The 16,624-nt window shown below is 47.0% G+C and overlaps 1 protein-coding gene across 1 annotated transcript in view; it reads right to left on the reverse strand.

Annotated features, from left to right (window-relative positions):
* The window catches only part of CNIH2 (cornichon family AMPA receptor auxiliary protein 2), a 54,674-nt gene that overhangs the window by 21,867 nt on the left and 16,183 nt on the right, over nt 1-16,624 (reverse strand). The window contains exon 2 of the mRNA XM_054992563.1: nt 10,471-10,539. Coding sequence (XP_054848538.1) covers nt 10,471-10,539 — 69 coding nt within the window. The remainder of the gene's footprint in view (nt 1-10,470; nt 10,540-16,624) is intronic.

Consider the following 16,624-nt stretch of genomic DNA (forward strand, 5'->3'; position numbering starts at 1 on the left):
ACTTAACTGGAGATCGTAAGGAGTGACAAACCTTCTGCACACAGAGTAGATACTCTGCCCCCCAGCAGCGGCCCCTCCCCAGAAGACAGACCGAGGGTTTGACTCAGTAGAAAGCAGTGTCATGTGTGCGCTTTCCAAGAGAATCTTGTACAAGCCCCCGTTGATGAGAACGGAAGCTCCACCACAGCAGTTGTGACGCTTACGTACTTGAGAGCCAGTTTGGTGTAGTGGTTAAGAGCGGCAGGACTCTAATTTGGAGAGCCAGGTTTGATTCCCCACTCCTCTGCTTGAAGCCAGCTGGGTGACCTTGGGTCAGTCACAGCTCTCTCAGAGCTCTTCAAGCAGAGGAGTGGGGAATCAAACCTGGCTCTCCAGATTACCTTACAGGGTGTCTGTTGTGGGGATAATAATGGCACTGACTTGGTTAACCGCTCTGAAGGGGGCTCTAATAACAACAACAACATTCAATTTATATACCGCCCTTCAGGACAACTTTATGCCCACTCAGAGCAGTTTACAAAGTATATCATTATTATCCCCACAACAAAACACCCTGTGAGGTGGGTGGGGCTGAGAGAGCTTCAAGAAGCTGTGGCTGACCCCAGGTCACCCAGCTGGCTTCAAGTGGAGGAGTGGGGAATCAAACCCGGCTCTCCAGATTAGAGTCCCGCGTTCTTAACCACTACACCAAACTGGCTCTGTCCTGAAGAGCGGTATATAAGCACAAAGTTATCATTGTTGTTGTTATTGATGGGTGACCCTGGGGCGGTCACGCACTCTCAGCCTGACCTACCTCACAGGATTGTTGTGAGGGGGGGAATGGTTGAGGGGAGAACAATTTAAGCCGCTTTGGTCTCCATTAGAGAGAAAGGGAGGAAATAAGTGAAGCAAATACATAAATTCTGTGAAGGAAAATTTCACGGTACTATGATCGTGCTCCATCTTGATGGAAGGAGGGGGGTATTTAGATACTCTGCGGCAACCTGTCTCTGTCTGCTCTATAAGGTGACACAGAACAGAATAAGCAGTCCTTCAATTAATCTTTTCTTGATCTCGTTTCCTCTTGGCAGTGTCACATTTTCTCTCTCTTTTACACTGCTCTGTCAGCTGTGCTATTTCATGGTTGCGACCAACGGAACTGGAAATCGTTTAGAGAGAGAAAAAGACTCAAAACAAAACTCGATCCTTGTAAGCAAAACAAACAAACAAAATTAAGATATCCTGTTTCCCACCCACCCATACTGTAATCGGCCTTTTCATTAAACACTTCCTGATCTTGTTTCCTCTTTGCAATCCCAGCTGTTTAAAATAATTGTGTGTGCGTGCGCAAACAAGGGGAGAAATTGGTGTTATATTTTAAAATGGCAGCGCAACCAGGAAATGGCGGAATGTCACTAACTATGGGCCAAGCTACAAGTGACGAATGACACTTGAACGACAAGTGTATTTCTCCCTGTTCACTTGCCCTCCACTCAATCCACTTGCTGTTCAAGTGTCATTCGTCACTTGTAGCTTGGCCCTCAGTCAACAACCCAAATATTTCTCTTGCCATGAACAGCACTTTGCCAGTCCAGGCTAGCGCTGCAATTCAATTCATATTGACACAAACCACCAGGTCTAAAAGACAGGAGGACTCAGTGGGAAACACTGGACTGCAGGAGTTTTGCAGTACCATTCTTCAAATTTGCCACAATAGCTATGTGAAGAAACATGGAAATTCCAACCAAAATAGCTGGTCTAGAAGCTACCTTACAGGCTGGCTCCTCCTCAGAGAGGGATAAGATGCTCCATGGATCAATCTATGCAGCCAAATCATCGCTGCAACTCAGCTAAAAGAAGAGCTGGCTTAATTTCAGATGGGGGCTTGCTCAGAAATGTGTGTTGAAGGATAGAGACCAAGAGATAAACGGGAAAAAACATCCATCCCTGATGAGTACCCATACAGCTAGCCCCCCCAGGAGTGAGCAATGGGCCCAGAAACAAGACAGAAAGAAAAACTTCGAGCTTCAGCTAGAGTCAGGAGATGGAAGATTGGGAGATCTACCCCCCAGGTAAAAGATCTGGGGCAAGTCTGCGCTCCCCAGGTCTACTCCCAGGGAGCGATCCTCCATCTCTCCCACCCACCTCCACCCTGGCTCTGAAAATAGGAACATTGCATATCCAGTCTGCTGTGGCCTGATGGTGGCAGGTGTGTGCGCTAAAGCATAGATTGAGCAGGTGAAAAGTGGACACCAGACCCTTCTCCCAATTGTGCCTCCCCCTTTGAAAAAAATGCTCATTCCTCAAGCCACTTGTTTGCTTAGTAGGGATCTAACAGGCAAAGTGTAAGACGCACGAGTAGGAAAAAAACCCAGAATGTATCAAAAATAGTATAAGGGAGTACCAACTCTCTGTAACAGTCAAGAGAACCAACAACAATCAAATACAATTACAATATGGCTCGCACATCCCCACTGAGAAGTGTGCACCTGTATATTTACAGTATATAAATTTTGGAAGACATCCAACAGGTAAGTCCGTCCAACTTGTAAGTCCGAACTTTATATACTGTAAATATACAGGTGCACACTTTTCAGTGGGGATGTGTGAGCCATATTGTAATTGTATTTGATTGTTGTTGATTCTCTTGACTGTTAGAGAGAGTTGGTACTCCATTATACTATTTTTGATACATTCTGTTTTTTTCCTACGCGTGTGTCTTACACTTTGCCTGTTACTCTTTTGAGTAGGTTCCTCTTTTGTTTATACTAGTTGGGATCTAACAGCAGAAATAACCTGGACAGAAAGAGGCAGGGGGAGACAGGTTTTTTTTGGGGGGGGGGAATAGAAAACAGGGGCAAGGGATCACCTTGCCGCTTCTACATTTTAAATGCCTTATCCCCTTTAAGGAATATGAGTTAACCAGCACTCCTTTTTTAAAAAACTCCTTTTCAGTTAAGGTAACAAATTAAAAAATAGGAAAAAACCCCAATTGCTACAACCAGGATAACAGCAGCAGAGATAAAAGACAAAAGGGTATCGCTGGATCTAAAGTAAAATCCACCAGCAAAAGAGAAAGACTGTTTTTGAAAGACATTGTGGAATCGACCTGCAGTCTAAGCCGGGGGCCAAGCCACAGTAACATTTAGGGGGGCTGTCAATCAAGATCAGCAGGCCAATTTTCTGTGCAAACAGAGCATTCGGGAGAGGGGGGTTGTGACAAAATAAAAATCTGCACAATAGTCCAGCCGTGATAAACAGAAGTAATTAAGCAGCAGCCGTATAACTGCCAGGCCAGTTACGTGATCCCCCACCCTTTAAATTGTGCATTATAGTTTTATCCCACCTGCCCTTCAAGGAGCTCATGCCAGCCTACCTAGTACTGCTTTTCCCCTCCCTCTATTTTATCCTCACAACAACCCTGTGAGCAGGGCTCATTTTGAGGGGGAACGCGCAGGAACGCACTTCCAGCAGTTCCCCAAAGAGGTCACATGTCAGTTGGCCCCGCCCACCTGACTCTCGGCCATTTTGAGCCCGTTTTGTCCTGGATTGGGGCCGAAACGGCCTGGATCGGGCCTCTGGCAGGTGGTGGATCACTCCCCCACTCAGCAGCAGCCCGATCCTAACCATTTTGAGCCCCTTTTCGGCCATTTTCAGCCCCTTTTTTCCATTTTGGGCCCAATTTCGGCCCTGAATGGCCAGAATTGGGTCCAAAATAGCCAGAATAGGTGATGTCAGGGGGTGTGGCATATACAAATCAGGTATACTAATGACACACTTCTTGTGATGGCAGGAGGCATGGCATATGCTAATGAGTTCCTCCAGCTCTTTTTCTACAAAATGGCCCCTGCCTGTGAGGTGGGTTCAGCCGAGAGGGAATGACTGGTCAAAGGCCTTTATTGACTGAGGAGGATTTGAACCTGGGCCTCTTCGGTCTAGTGCAACACATTAACCCTTACACTGCACAGGCTCTCCCCAAGAAAGAGAGCTAAACCCAATGAGATGTGTTTAGAGTAGGGTTGCCAACTTGGGGCATGGGAAATTTCTTGGGGTGGAGCCTGGGGAAGGAGGATTTGGGAGGGAACTCAGCAGCGGTAAGTTGCCATAGAGCCCGCCCTCTGTAGCTGCCATTTTTCTCCATTGGTGTCATTTCAAGAGAACTTCAGTCCTGGCATGGAGGTTGGCAGCACTAGTTTGGGGAGCCCACGTGGTCCTTTGTAAACAGCAGCCTGACAGAGGCCCAGGTTGGATCTGGACCACAAGGAGTTGCCAACTTCCAGGCAGTGGCTGGAAATCTCCTGGAACTGCAACTGCTCTCCAGGTGATAAGAGATCAGTTCCCCTGGAGAAAATGGCCACCTTGGAAGGTGGTCTGTATGGCATTGTACCCTCCCCTCCCCAAACCCTGCCCTTCTCAGGCTCCACCCCCAAAATCTCCAAGAATTTCCCAATCTGGCGACCCTACCAGTGGGAAAGAGGAGTGGGTTCACCCGCTCCCCCATCCTCAAAAAGTCCCTGGGCTGTTTGACTTCTTGAGGGGCAAGCTCTGTACATTGCCTGAATCTCTGCAACCGCAAAGCCAGCTCGCACCCCGAGTTCAGCCATGGAAGACTTATTGCAGGAACTCCATGTCGGAGTAATCCAGTGAGAGGGAACCCATGAGGGCTTCCTCAGCAGCCACCCCTGCTCCAGGCAACTCCCTCCCCCTTAAAATGTCGACACCGTTCCCTCTCCAGAGGCCTTCTGGCCTCAGCTGACACTTTCAGAAGAGCTTTATTAAAATTCAAATGTTGTCCTCCCAGCGCTTGTGTTAAGTATGAATGGCTGTTAGTCTCTGTTTTTAACTGTTATGTAAAGATTACATTGTAAGTCACCTTGCGTATTTATTTGTAAACAGAAAAATGGGGTTTAAATCTCCTAGTAAACAGAGCCAGCATGGTTTAGGGCTTATCTGAAGGATTGCCTCATAGAATCATAGAGCTGGAAGGGCCCTTACAAACCATCTAGTCCAATCCCCTGCCCAATGCAGGAACAGCCTAAAAAATCCCTGACAAGTATTCGTCCAGCCGTAACTTGAAGACTGCCAATGAGGGGGGACCCACCACATCCCTAGGCAGTCACTCAATTCCACTGCTGAATTACTCATAATATGAAGACATCTTTCCTTATGTCCAGCCAGTACCTTCCCTCCTGTAGTTCAAATCCATTATTGTGCGTCCTGTCCTCTGTGGCCAACAGGAACAGCTCCCTTCCCTCCTCTAAGTGGCAGCCTTTTAAATACTTCAGGACAGCAACCGTGTCTCCCCTCAAGCTCCTCTTCTCCAAACTGGTCATTCGCAGGTCCCTCAGTCTTTCCTCGTAGGGCTCGGTCTCCAGGCCCCTGATCATCCTGGCTGCTCTCCTCTGCACCCGTCCCAGTTTGTCCACATCCTTTTTGAAGTGAGGCCTCCAGAACTGCACACAATACTCCAAGTGGGGCTTGACCAACGCAGTATATATGAACCTGCCTGACCACTCTGGTCATCTTTGCAGGTCCTACTTCAGGTGCCCCCACCATCTGAAGTTAGATAGGTGAGAATCTGAGAAAGGGCCTTCTCTGTTGTTGCGTTAAAACTTCGGCACTTCCTCTCCAGGGAGCTTGGTCTGTCTCCTTCTGTCACTGTCTTCCAACAGCAGGAGCAGACTTTTCTTTTTTGGTCTGACATTCCCTCAATGACTCTTATTAGCCCCTCTCCCTGTCTCGTGTTTTTGCATATTTGTATTATGTTTTGTTTTGAGAGCCGGTTTGGTGTAGTGGTTCAGAGCAGCAGGACTCTAATCTGGAGAGCCAGGTTGGATTCCCCGCTCCTCTGCTTGAAGCCAGGTGGGTGGCCTTGGGTCAGTCACAGCTCTTTCGGAGCTCTCTCAGCCCCACCCACCACACAGGGTGATTGTTGTGGGGATAATAATAACATGCTTTGTAAATGGCTCTGAGTGGGCATTAAGTCGCCCTAAAGGGCAGTATATAAATTGAATGTTGTTGTTGTTGTTGTTGTTGTTGTTGTTGTTGTTGTCATTATTAAATAATATATATTTGTAACTTAAATGCTCTAATGTCAGAGATGTTTTATTTTTTAATTTTATTAATTTATGTCATTTATAACCCACCTTTTTCACTGAGACTCAAGGTGGATTACACAGTGTGAGATTAGTACAATATTTTAATATTTTGTTTTAATGTTCACCACTTTGGGGACACTGAATTGGATAGAAAGGCAGAATAGGTTGCTTTAAATAAACAGAATTAGCAGACTAGGATCTGGGAACCCCAGGTTCAAATCTCCACTGTGCCATGAAATCTTCTTGGGTGACCTTGGGCCACTCACATACTCTCAGTCTAACCTACCTCACAGGGTTGTTGTGAGGATAAAATGGAGGAGGAGAGAGAAAAGTAAGGTATAAACACACACACACAAAACGGGGGATACATATGTATATTTCATGTTAGAACACGGTAGAAGGCCAGATAGGTTTAAAGCCTCTTTTCCCACAATGTGGCTAAGATGCAAAATTGCATCTCTATGTGGCTATTTAGAAAGAAAAAAAACATTTGAGAGCACCAAGCTAAGAACCAACTGCATCCTTAGCCAACAATGGAGTGGACGAACAGGAGTGACTTCAACCAACACCTAAGAGAGGACGGGGGGGGGGGGGGCGTTCAAGAAGCACAGTGCCACCACAGAAAAGGCCCTGCCTCCACTGGATACCCACTGAATGGTTTTTAATGTGATTTTTTTATCGTTATCTGCTCTGAGCATGTTTGCAGGGAGAGCAGGTTAAAAATTTAATAAAATAAATAAATAATTTAGCTTCCAGTGAGACCCAGAAAAAGGGCCTCTGCTGGGGATCGTAGCTAACGGGACAGGCCTGGACGGCAGAAAGGGGTCCCAGGCTGTTTAGGGCTTTAAATGTCAATGCCAGCACTTTTTAATTGTGTCAGGAAACAAATGGGAAAGATCTTGCCGTTAGCCCCTTCATTCAGGGAGGACTGGAGCTTCCTCGGTTGGCAAAGGGCTTCTGTAAATTTCACTCGTTCAGAATACAATGATTCCATATTGCGGGAATCGGGGAAGCTTGGTGTCCTGCCACATTACAAGTATCACAAAGGGAAAAAGGACAGGATCCCACGAATCCATTCTGGTAGAGGTTGTGCTTTCCTCTGATTCAAGGAGACTTTGCCAGACGCAAGAGGCTCCCTGAAAGCATCGCCGTTAGCAGAACGGATCCGTCAGGCGCATCCCAAAGAAATCACCAAAGATCTCCGGGAACTGACGATCCCTGAAAGAGTACGCTATAGATCAGAGACACGCCCACCCACCCCTCACCAAACTACAACTCCCAGAATTCTTTTAGGGTACATGTAAAACATGGCATTTTAAATGCCCTAACACTGATAACGTTTTGTCATGTAGATAAGGTGCGCAGGCATTCATGAGCTGGAAACATTTTTCCCCCCCTGGCAATTACACGTGGGTGGAACGCGAAGACTGGGCAAAGTGCCCACTCCTTATTACTGAAATGCCATAGGCTGCCCCCGATACATTTGGGATTCAGAGACACCTCCAGAGGGCACGGTGGCAGTCTGGCACTGTTATTTTAAAAAACAAACTCACTAGGCACAGAGGGAGGAGATACCAGGAAAAGAGAAAGCGTTTGGGGCTTTTTGCTTTAGAAAGATGACGCAGGGAAAGACAAGAGAGAGCGTTAGAAAATTGTGCATTGTGCAGAGACAGAGCTCCCCCCACCCCCCCTCCCTTTTTCCCCAAAACAGATCTTAGAATCACCCAATTAAGCTGACGGGCAGCAGATGCGGGACAGACGAAAGGGAAGTACTTTTGCACACAATTTACAGAAATTGTTGCCACTGGGTGTCGAGGGGCCACTAGCCTACAGGCTTTAGAAGGGGACTAGTCATATCCATAAAGGGAAAAAGGCCCATCAGTGGTTATTAGCCACAATAACTAACTAACAACAACAACAACAACAACAACTACGCTTATATACCACTCCTCTAGACAGGAGCAGTGAACAAGTTAGTGTTATTATCCCCACAATGCAACTGGGGACCTGGGACTGAGAGGAGTGGCTGACCCAAGGCCACCTACTGAGCTCATGGCAAGAGTGGGATTTGAACCGGTGGGCTGCTGATTTGCAGCTGAACCACTTAACCACTGTGCTACAGCAGGAATCCATCCTATTCAGAGGCAATATACCTGTGAATATAAATTGCCAGGGTTGTAACAATAATGGAATGCTGAATTCTTGGTCTGATTTAACTCGTATAAGAATCCAAGCCATTGTCCAGGAATTTTCTTTTGTTTAAAAAAATCAAATGACGACATTCTCTAACACAGAACCCACGGCTTCTACAAAAGCAAGGCCTACCTGTGGTTGTTCCGTCCCTGCTGAAGAAAACTACACTTTGCACATGCTCAGTAACACTCTTTTATTTTTACTATATGCATTTTGGAGGTGCTCTTGGGGACAGTTTTCAGGGCCCTACCTGAACGAACACAGGAATTCACGTCATCGATTTGTCTAGCTCAATATAGTTGTCTTCGACTGGCAACAGCTGTGTAGGGTCTGCAGAAGAGGAGAGGGTCTCTCCCAACAGCAAGGACTGAACCTTCTGCAGGTAAACATTTAGGTAAGCTTATGCATCACAGCGAACACCATCTTAGAAGAGGCATTCCGGCCAATGTGGGGGAGAAGTGGGAAAGCCTCTTCTAAGATGGTTCCTGCCCTGTTGCAAATAATTGTCTTAAAAGACAATGGAGTAATCAGTTGACTGTTTAATTGAGAGCCTTTTATCAGTTCAGAATAAAATTTCTCGGCCTGTATCTCTACACAAAGGCCAATTCTAACCTTCTGCACAGTTGATCAAGAAACAAAAGCCAGGAGGAGACTATGGAGATGAAGAAGAGCGTTACGTCGATAGGAAAGAGCTCAATTTTCAATAGCTGCAAGGAGGAGCTCATAAGGAGCAGCTTCTATCTCCATCCCAATGGTGCATGCATGCACATGCATACACACAGACTTTTTAAAAATACAAATCAACAGTAGAAAATTCACAGTAATGAGGAAAAACAAGTCCTGGGTAACCTAAGCAGCAAAGTAAAGTGGACAGAGTGGTCTGTACCACTTAAGACTGCAGGTAGACAACATCATTTTGGAATGATCCTCCTCTATTTAAAAGAAAAAGCATGCAAGTAGAAAACTAGCATGTTAGGTACTAACTCGGCCTTTTCCCTGCCAAGCTAGCTTTCAACTTGCAGGACATGGGTTTGACATAAAAAAGCAAGGGAAAAAGCAGTCAGTTACCTACAGGCCGAAGTGGCACAATGCATTCCTGTCACCCATTTCTTTCTGCCGCATATGGGGAACAGACCTTGGGTGTTTTTTAAGTGAGAAACTGCCTTATCCAGCCACTGATCTCGATATTGTCTGCTCTGACCGGCAGCAGCTTTCTAGGATCTCCAATGTATTCCCATCCCCTGAGACCTGAGATTCTTTTATCTATAGGTGGTGGGGAGAGAATCTTGGACCTCTTCCTGCATAGCATGAGCTGTACCACCAAGGCACACTGAGGGACTCTACTGAAACGCACCGTCTTATTATTTGGGCTCAAAAATCCTCCTTTCATTTTCGCTCGTGCCAATCAAACTCATCAGACTTTTCGTTTTCGCTCATGCCAATCAATCTCATCAGACTTTTCGTTTTCGCTCATGCCAATCAATCTTATCAGACTTTTCGTTTTCGCTCGAGCCAATCAAACTCATCAGACTTTTCGTTTTCGCTCATGCCAATCAATCTCATCAGACTTTTCGTTTTCGCTCATGCCAATCAATCTTATCAGACTTTTCGTTTTCGCTCGAGCCAATCAAACTCATCAGACTTTTCGTTTTCGCTCATGCCAATCAATCTCATCAGACTTTTCGTTTTCGCTCATGCCAATCAATCTCATCAGACTTTTCGTTTTCGCTCATGCCAATCAAACTCATCAGACTTTTGCTGCACCGTGTCCCGTTTCCTCGTAGCTACCTTTTTTCCCCATTCAATTTGTCCGCTAGCATTTTTTCATCTGGTACTTTTACGTTGACTTTATAAAAAAAAAACCTGAAATCACCAGGGACAAAAAGAGTGAATCAAAGAAACCAAACACCAAAACAAAACAAAAAAATATTAGGCATATCGGTACATTGCTAGCTCCGACCTCCCCTTTACCCCGCTGGCCGAGTGCATGCAAACAAAATGCACAATGAATGCAAAGATGTATCCCTCCACCCTGCCATAAATACTCTGCCTGTTACACTGTCAGGCTTTTGGCTAGCTTCTAATAAACCAGGGCTGAAACACGAAAGGAGAGGCAACCTGGGGGATTGGGGCAGAGGGGAAAGACAAACGAATGGACACAGAGACAGACACACCTCGGACATGACATGTATAGACTTACTGCCCTGGCCGGGTTGCCCTGGTCAATGGGGTTCTTGAAGTCCATATGCAGTTCGTCAAAGGCGATTATCTGAAGGGGAGGGCAGAAAAGACGAAGAAAAAAGATTACTGACGGGACCTGCAGGTGTCTATGCAAAACAACAGCATTTGTATATAATGTACTGAACTGCTTTGTTCCCCCCCCCCGACCAAATATTATTATTATTTTGCTGTTTACTTTGCTTGTGGGAGGATCCCAGTTTGAAGGAAGGGGGAGGGAAAGGAAACTGATTTTTATAAATTGAATAAGGTTGCCGTTAAAGTTTGTAGAATTGAAAGGAGTCTTCATTGGGTATATTATGCTGGTTTTTAAGCACTGCCCTCTAATTTTGTAACCCAACTTTATTACTCTGCTTGTTGACTTAGATCCCATAGAGACTTCTATGGGCACAGGGGGGAGCCATTTTTCACCAATACTGCCTCCCACAGGAGTTAGGTGTAGTGGTTAAGAGAGCAGGACTCTGGAGAACCGGGTTTGATTCCTCACTCCTCCACTTGAAGCCAGCTGGGTCAGTCACAGCTCTCTCAGAGCTCTCTCAGCCCCAGCCACCTCACAGGGTGTTTTGTTGTGGGGATAATAATGACATACTTTGTAAACCGCTCTGAGTGGGCATAAAGTTGTCCTGAAGGGCGGTATATAAATCAAATGTTGTTGTTGTTATTTCCCCCTCCCCCTCAAGCTCCTCCTGAGGGTCCCTACCCCCAGGTACAACATTTGGAGGTTGATTTAGGCTGCCATGGGAGGGGGGATTGGTGTCAGAAGTAGGATCCAACCTACTCTAAGTGTAATGTTTTACTGCATAGATCTGCAATCATGTAATGTTACTTCATTATTGCATTGTTCTCTAATTCTGTTGGTTCTACGTATTGCTGTTCTGAGTGCAATGTTTTTAGCTGTTATCTGCCTCAACTCTCAACGAGAAAGGTGGACTATAAATGATGTGGGATGCTAATTTTTAATCAGGTCGCTCAAACGCAAGAATCACAGCTGCTCTTGATTCAGTGGATAAAAACATAATGGCAGGTGTGCAAGATGCCACCCAGAGCCTCTTCTACATCCTTAAATTATTTACTTACTGACTTCATTTATAGCTCACAAATATATTTTAAAAAAATTCAATCAGACAGCATAAGACCTCCAGTAAGCAGTGCAGTAGGACTAGGATTGCAGAACGGGAAAACATGTGGAAGGAAGGGGGGGTGGGAGAGAGAGAGAGAGAGAAAGAAAGAAAGAGACAGACCTGACTAAGGCATGACATAGCATAAAGCAAAAAGTAGGCTAAAGAGGCAGAAGGCAGTACAGTAAAAGCAAGGTGGTACAAACAATAAACACTGCTGTAGACAAGTGTGTGTCTACCACAAGGTCCACAGACCCAGATATTATACACTTCCACGCATCTGATTCCGATGGCTCAAACGAGCCATAAAAAACAGCTTTAATGGAGAAGCTTAACCATCAATTTGGGTTGTCTAAGAGTTTTCTCTCAACAAGACTCCTTTGCAGCCGAGTGCTTTCCTTTCATGCCGTTCTTAAGCGGAGACTCATCAGCCATTATTGCCCCCGTCTTCCCACGTTTCATTTCGGAAGGATGTCAGTCAATTTAAAGTTTGAGCACTTATCCCGTATTATTTCACTGCTTTTGTCTGCCTTCCATTTTTTTTTAAGCATTCATCTCCATAAATAATGTAGTCACCTCGGCTTCTATGGGTTGAGCTACGTCGGGGTGTCTCTATGTAATTTTCTCCGTTATGAAAAATCTTTCAATAAAAAAAGATTATTTTCTATGAAACATCCCATAAAGACTAATGCTTGAACAAAGAAGGCAATATCACAGAGCTGGAAAATGTGTGGGAGAGGGCAGCCAAAATGATTAAAGGGTCGGAGCACCCTCTCTAAGAGGAAAGGATAAAGAATTCGTGGCATTTGAGCTTAGAAAACTACGGGAGGGGGAATAAGATTTACAAAATCTTGCAAGGTGTGGAGAAAAGAGAAAGGAAAAGAGAGCAAAGCCTTTCCTCCTTCTCCCCCCCAAAACTAGAACTTGAGAACTCCCAATGAAATTGACGGGCAGCAGATTCAGGACTGACGAAAGAAAATACGTCTTCGCAAATGCGAAATCGTCTTGGGGAACTCACTGCCACAAGACACAGTGATGACTGCCAGCTTCAACATACTTAAAGAGGAGGATTTGGTTTGGCACTGTGCGCCTTCTGGAATATCTAAATAGGCTAATGTGGGGAACAGGATGCCAGATTGGATGGACCTTTGGTCTGATCCAGCACAGCTTTCCTTATGTTGTTAACGTGCAGGTCAGACGCAAATTGTCACTTGCGATGACTACACAGGAGTGAACGTATCTGTCATGAGCCGTCACCACAGAAGATCATCTCAAAGTTGGGCGCACATTTTTCGCTGCAGCAAATAAGGTTGCCAGCTGTTCTTCTCGGCCCTGCTCCTGTGCCTTTCACACTGGCTCGCAGCGCAGAAATGAGGCGAGTCAAGCTTCTGTGGCTCCTTTGCCTGCAAAACGCACCGCCAGTTTAATTCCAAGCTGCTCTGAAAAGGCACAGGAGTTGAACACGCGGGCAATCGGGACTCTGATACCGCCCGTTAGATTCCCATCCACTTGTGGCGGTGAAATTAACACAGCTGCTAGGTGCTTTCCCGAACATCATCTTTATCTGGGGAGGAACCTTGGGAATAAAATTCTGGGTGGCTTTCATGCTTGCCAGCTCTTTCCGCTTAGCAGTTACGCCCTGCCGAATCTTCCCCAATCTTTCTGCCCCCCCCCCATGTTTTTCCCCGGTATCTCAAAGAAGCATCCAGACGTCATGCAGTTTTCATAGGGCTAAGGGGGTGGAATTAATTACCCAGCAGTTTCCCTTCGATTGTCGTCCTCCCCCCACCCCCCCGACCCCTGGTGTCTCCATTTTTCTCCTTGGCACCATATGGCACCCTACCCAAAGCAGCCTCTCGGGAACAAGAAGGCCTACAGGAAGCAGCCAAGTTGGGTGACTCATCTGGGATCTTCAGAGCAACGAAAGTCTCAGAAGCAGGGAGGGGGAAAGGGTGGTAAAGAGGGTGCTGGCTTACAGCTCCCCCCCCAATGCTCTAGCATGTGCCAGAACCACCCACGGCGCGACAGGTCTTCTCATCGCTAGCTGAGTGGCAGAGCACACGGAGCACATGCTTCCCGGCACCTGCGGAGAGGACAACTTTACCCCGAAATCTGGGACAAAATACATTCACGGTATGGATCTCTGCTTCCCCTTCTCAGCATCGGCAAACTGTGTTGGGATTCATTGCCACAAGACACGTGGAGGTGAGGGTCAGTGGCTCAATCCCTTCATTTTTATCCTGCCCTTTCCTAAGGACTGCAGGCTGGTGTGCGTGTATCTATCCTCCTCTGTTATAGTCTCAGAATCACAATCACAGAGTTGGAAGGGGCCATACAGTCCTTCTAGTCCAACTCCCTGCCCAATGCAGGATGAGCAGAAAGCATCCCTGACAAATATTCATCCAGCCTCTTCTTGAAAACTGTCATCGAAGGGGACCTCACCACCTCCCTAGGCAGCTGAGTCCACTTTTGAACTACTCTGCCCGTGAAAAAGTTCTTCCTAATATCCAGCCGGTACTTTTGTGCATGTAATTTAAGCCCGTTGCTTCGGGTCCTACCCTCTGCTGCCAACTGGAACAGCTCTTTGCCCTCCTCCAAATGACAGCCTTTCTAATATTTCAAGAGAGCAATTATGTCCCCCCTCAACCTCCTCTTCTCCAAACTAAACATTCCCAAGGCCCTCAGCCTTTCCTCGTAGGGCTCAGTCTCCAGACCTCTGATCATCCTCGTCGCTCTCCTCTGCACCCTCTCAATTTTGTCCACATCCTTTTTGAAGTGAGGCCTCCAGAACTGCACACAATACTCTAGGTGCAGCCTGACCAAGACAGTATAGAGAGGGGCTGTGACCTCCTGCGATTTTGATGCAATGGCCCTTTTGATACCACCCAAGACTGAATTGGCCTTTTTTGCCACCGCATCACACTGACTGCTCATATTTAGTTTACAGTCCACTCTTACTCCAAGATCTCTTTCGCATACACTACTACCACAACCCTGTGCGGTAGGTTCAGCTTAGAGAAAAGGAGTCGCCCAAGCTCATCCGAAGAGCTTTCATAGCTGTGGGGGGGGGGGGGGGGAGGACTGAACCTGGGTCTCCTCAGTTCTGTGCTGGAACTCTAACCACTACACATTTTAAAAACAGATTTGGTCAAACTAAGGGAAAGGGTAGGAAGCTAATAACAATCAGTAAAGCTAAGATATACCAGTACAAGTTTTAGGGGTTTTTTTCACCCTTAAGACTGTATCAATACCATCTGATGTCAAAACCGTTGGAAACCATATTTTTTTTTTAATGTACAGTACAGTATAGTCCTGACCTGGAAATCTCGATTTCATCAGATCTCAGAAGCTAAGCAGGGTCGGCCTTGGTGAGTAATTGGGTGGGAGACGTCAAGAAAGACCAGGGTTGCAGAGCCAGCCAATGGCAAACCACCTCTGTTAGTCTCTTGCCATGAAAACCCCACCAAGGGGTTGCCATAGGTCAGCTATGACTTGAAAGCACGCTCCCCTACCACCACCAGTATGCTTTATGAAGCAATGAGATGAAAGATTCTCTGCCTCAAAGAGCTTGCAATCAACCACAATCTAGCACTCAGCACCAAGGGAATGGAGGAAGGAGCTCCAGTGGCCACTGGGCAGGGCCTCAGGGCCTCATCTTAGCTACTCTCCCCCTCCAGGAGCAGTCTTAGCCAAGGGGCAGCTGTACTGGGCCCCATGTTGGGAGGGTCCCACCACGTGGCACTCCCATCTCTCTGCTACCAGCTCAGTTGCCCTCACTGTTCTGCCGTGCTGCACAAAACTCAAGTGGCACGGAGGGGAGGGACTCCCCCGTATGTATCGCCTTTCCCCCTATGTGCTGCCTGAATTATTCTGGGGCCCCATCCTCGAGTTTTGCCCCGGGGACCCCGAATCGATAAAGCTGCCTCTGCTTCACGTATAACTAGCAGGAAACTGGATGTTTTGTATGTGCGAGGGAGCGTGCAAAAAATAAACTGGTCCGGATTGCCAAGGAAGAAAGCCTTGCCGTTTTTTCCCTGATCAAAAATAGGAGACACGGACCCTCCTCCTCTGACAGGGCTCCTGCCATCTCCTTCCTACACATCTCTGACTTCACTCACAAAACCGGCTGCAGCGCAACGCAGCACGCTGCACCTCCAACCTGCCTGCTCTTCCCTCTCCTCCCGCCTCTCCGTGCTCTGCTTCCGCACAGTTTTCTATTGATGCTTCTCCGTAGCGGCCAAGGGCCCCTCCTACACAGACATATATATACATCCTTTCTGCTTTGCCAAGTCTTGTCCCTTCTCCCCCCACCCCACACCCCACCGCCAATGTTCATTCCACTGACAGTCGAGGCTGAGCAGAGCTTGTCACCTGTCAAAGCGACAGTGTGCTACAGGCGCCTGTTTGGGTTGCCTAGCGACGCTCACACGCCGGCACTGTGTTCCTGGCAGAGGATATGCCATGCCATTGGGTTCCCCTCCTCCCCGAAGCCCTGCCTCCCCCTTTTCTCCTTTCCCATCGACCAGGTGCAAAAGGGACGCGTTTCTCAAGAGCTGTCTAGAACGATCTTTTAGGGGTGCTGGAGCAAAAAAATGAATGGAGAGAGGCTGAAAGAGGACAGGAGGTCAGGGAAAAAAAAACAGGAAGAGAAAACGAAGGAAAAGTGAGCAGGGTTCTGGGGAGACAAGAAGGTCAAGCAAAAGAGAAGCAGATGGTTTTTTTAAAAAACTATTTGTCTAAAGGGTATAAAGATGGCTGGGGAGCCAGCCTGTGATATTGGGAGTGGGCAGAATAGCCCAGGAGAGCCTGGTCTCTCTTAGATTTCCGCAAACTGTGCAAAACTGAATTACTCAGGAGGGCTTTTTCTACTCAGGTAACAGGGCTGTAACAAGAGCCCCGTGGCGCAGAGTGGTAAGCTGCAGTACTGCAGCCCAAGCTCTGCTCACGACCTGAGTTCGATCCCAGCGGAAGCTGGGTTCAGGTAGCCAGCTCAAGGTT

Source organism: Eublepharis macularius, chromosome 1 (assembly GCF_028583425.1).
Source record: "Eublepharis macularius isolate TG4126 chromosome 1, MPM_Emac_v1.0, whole genome shotgun sequence".
Taxonomy (NCBI): domain Eukaryota; kingdom Metazoa; phylum Chordata; class Lepidosauria; order Squamata; family Eublepharidae; genus Eublepharis; species Eublepharis macularius.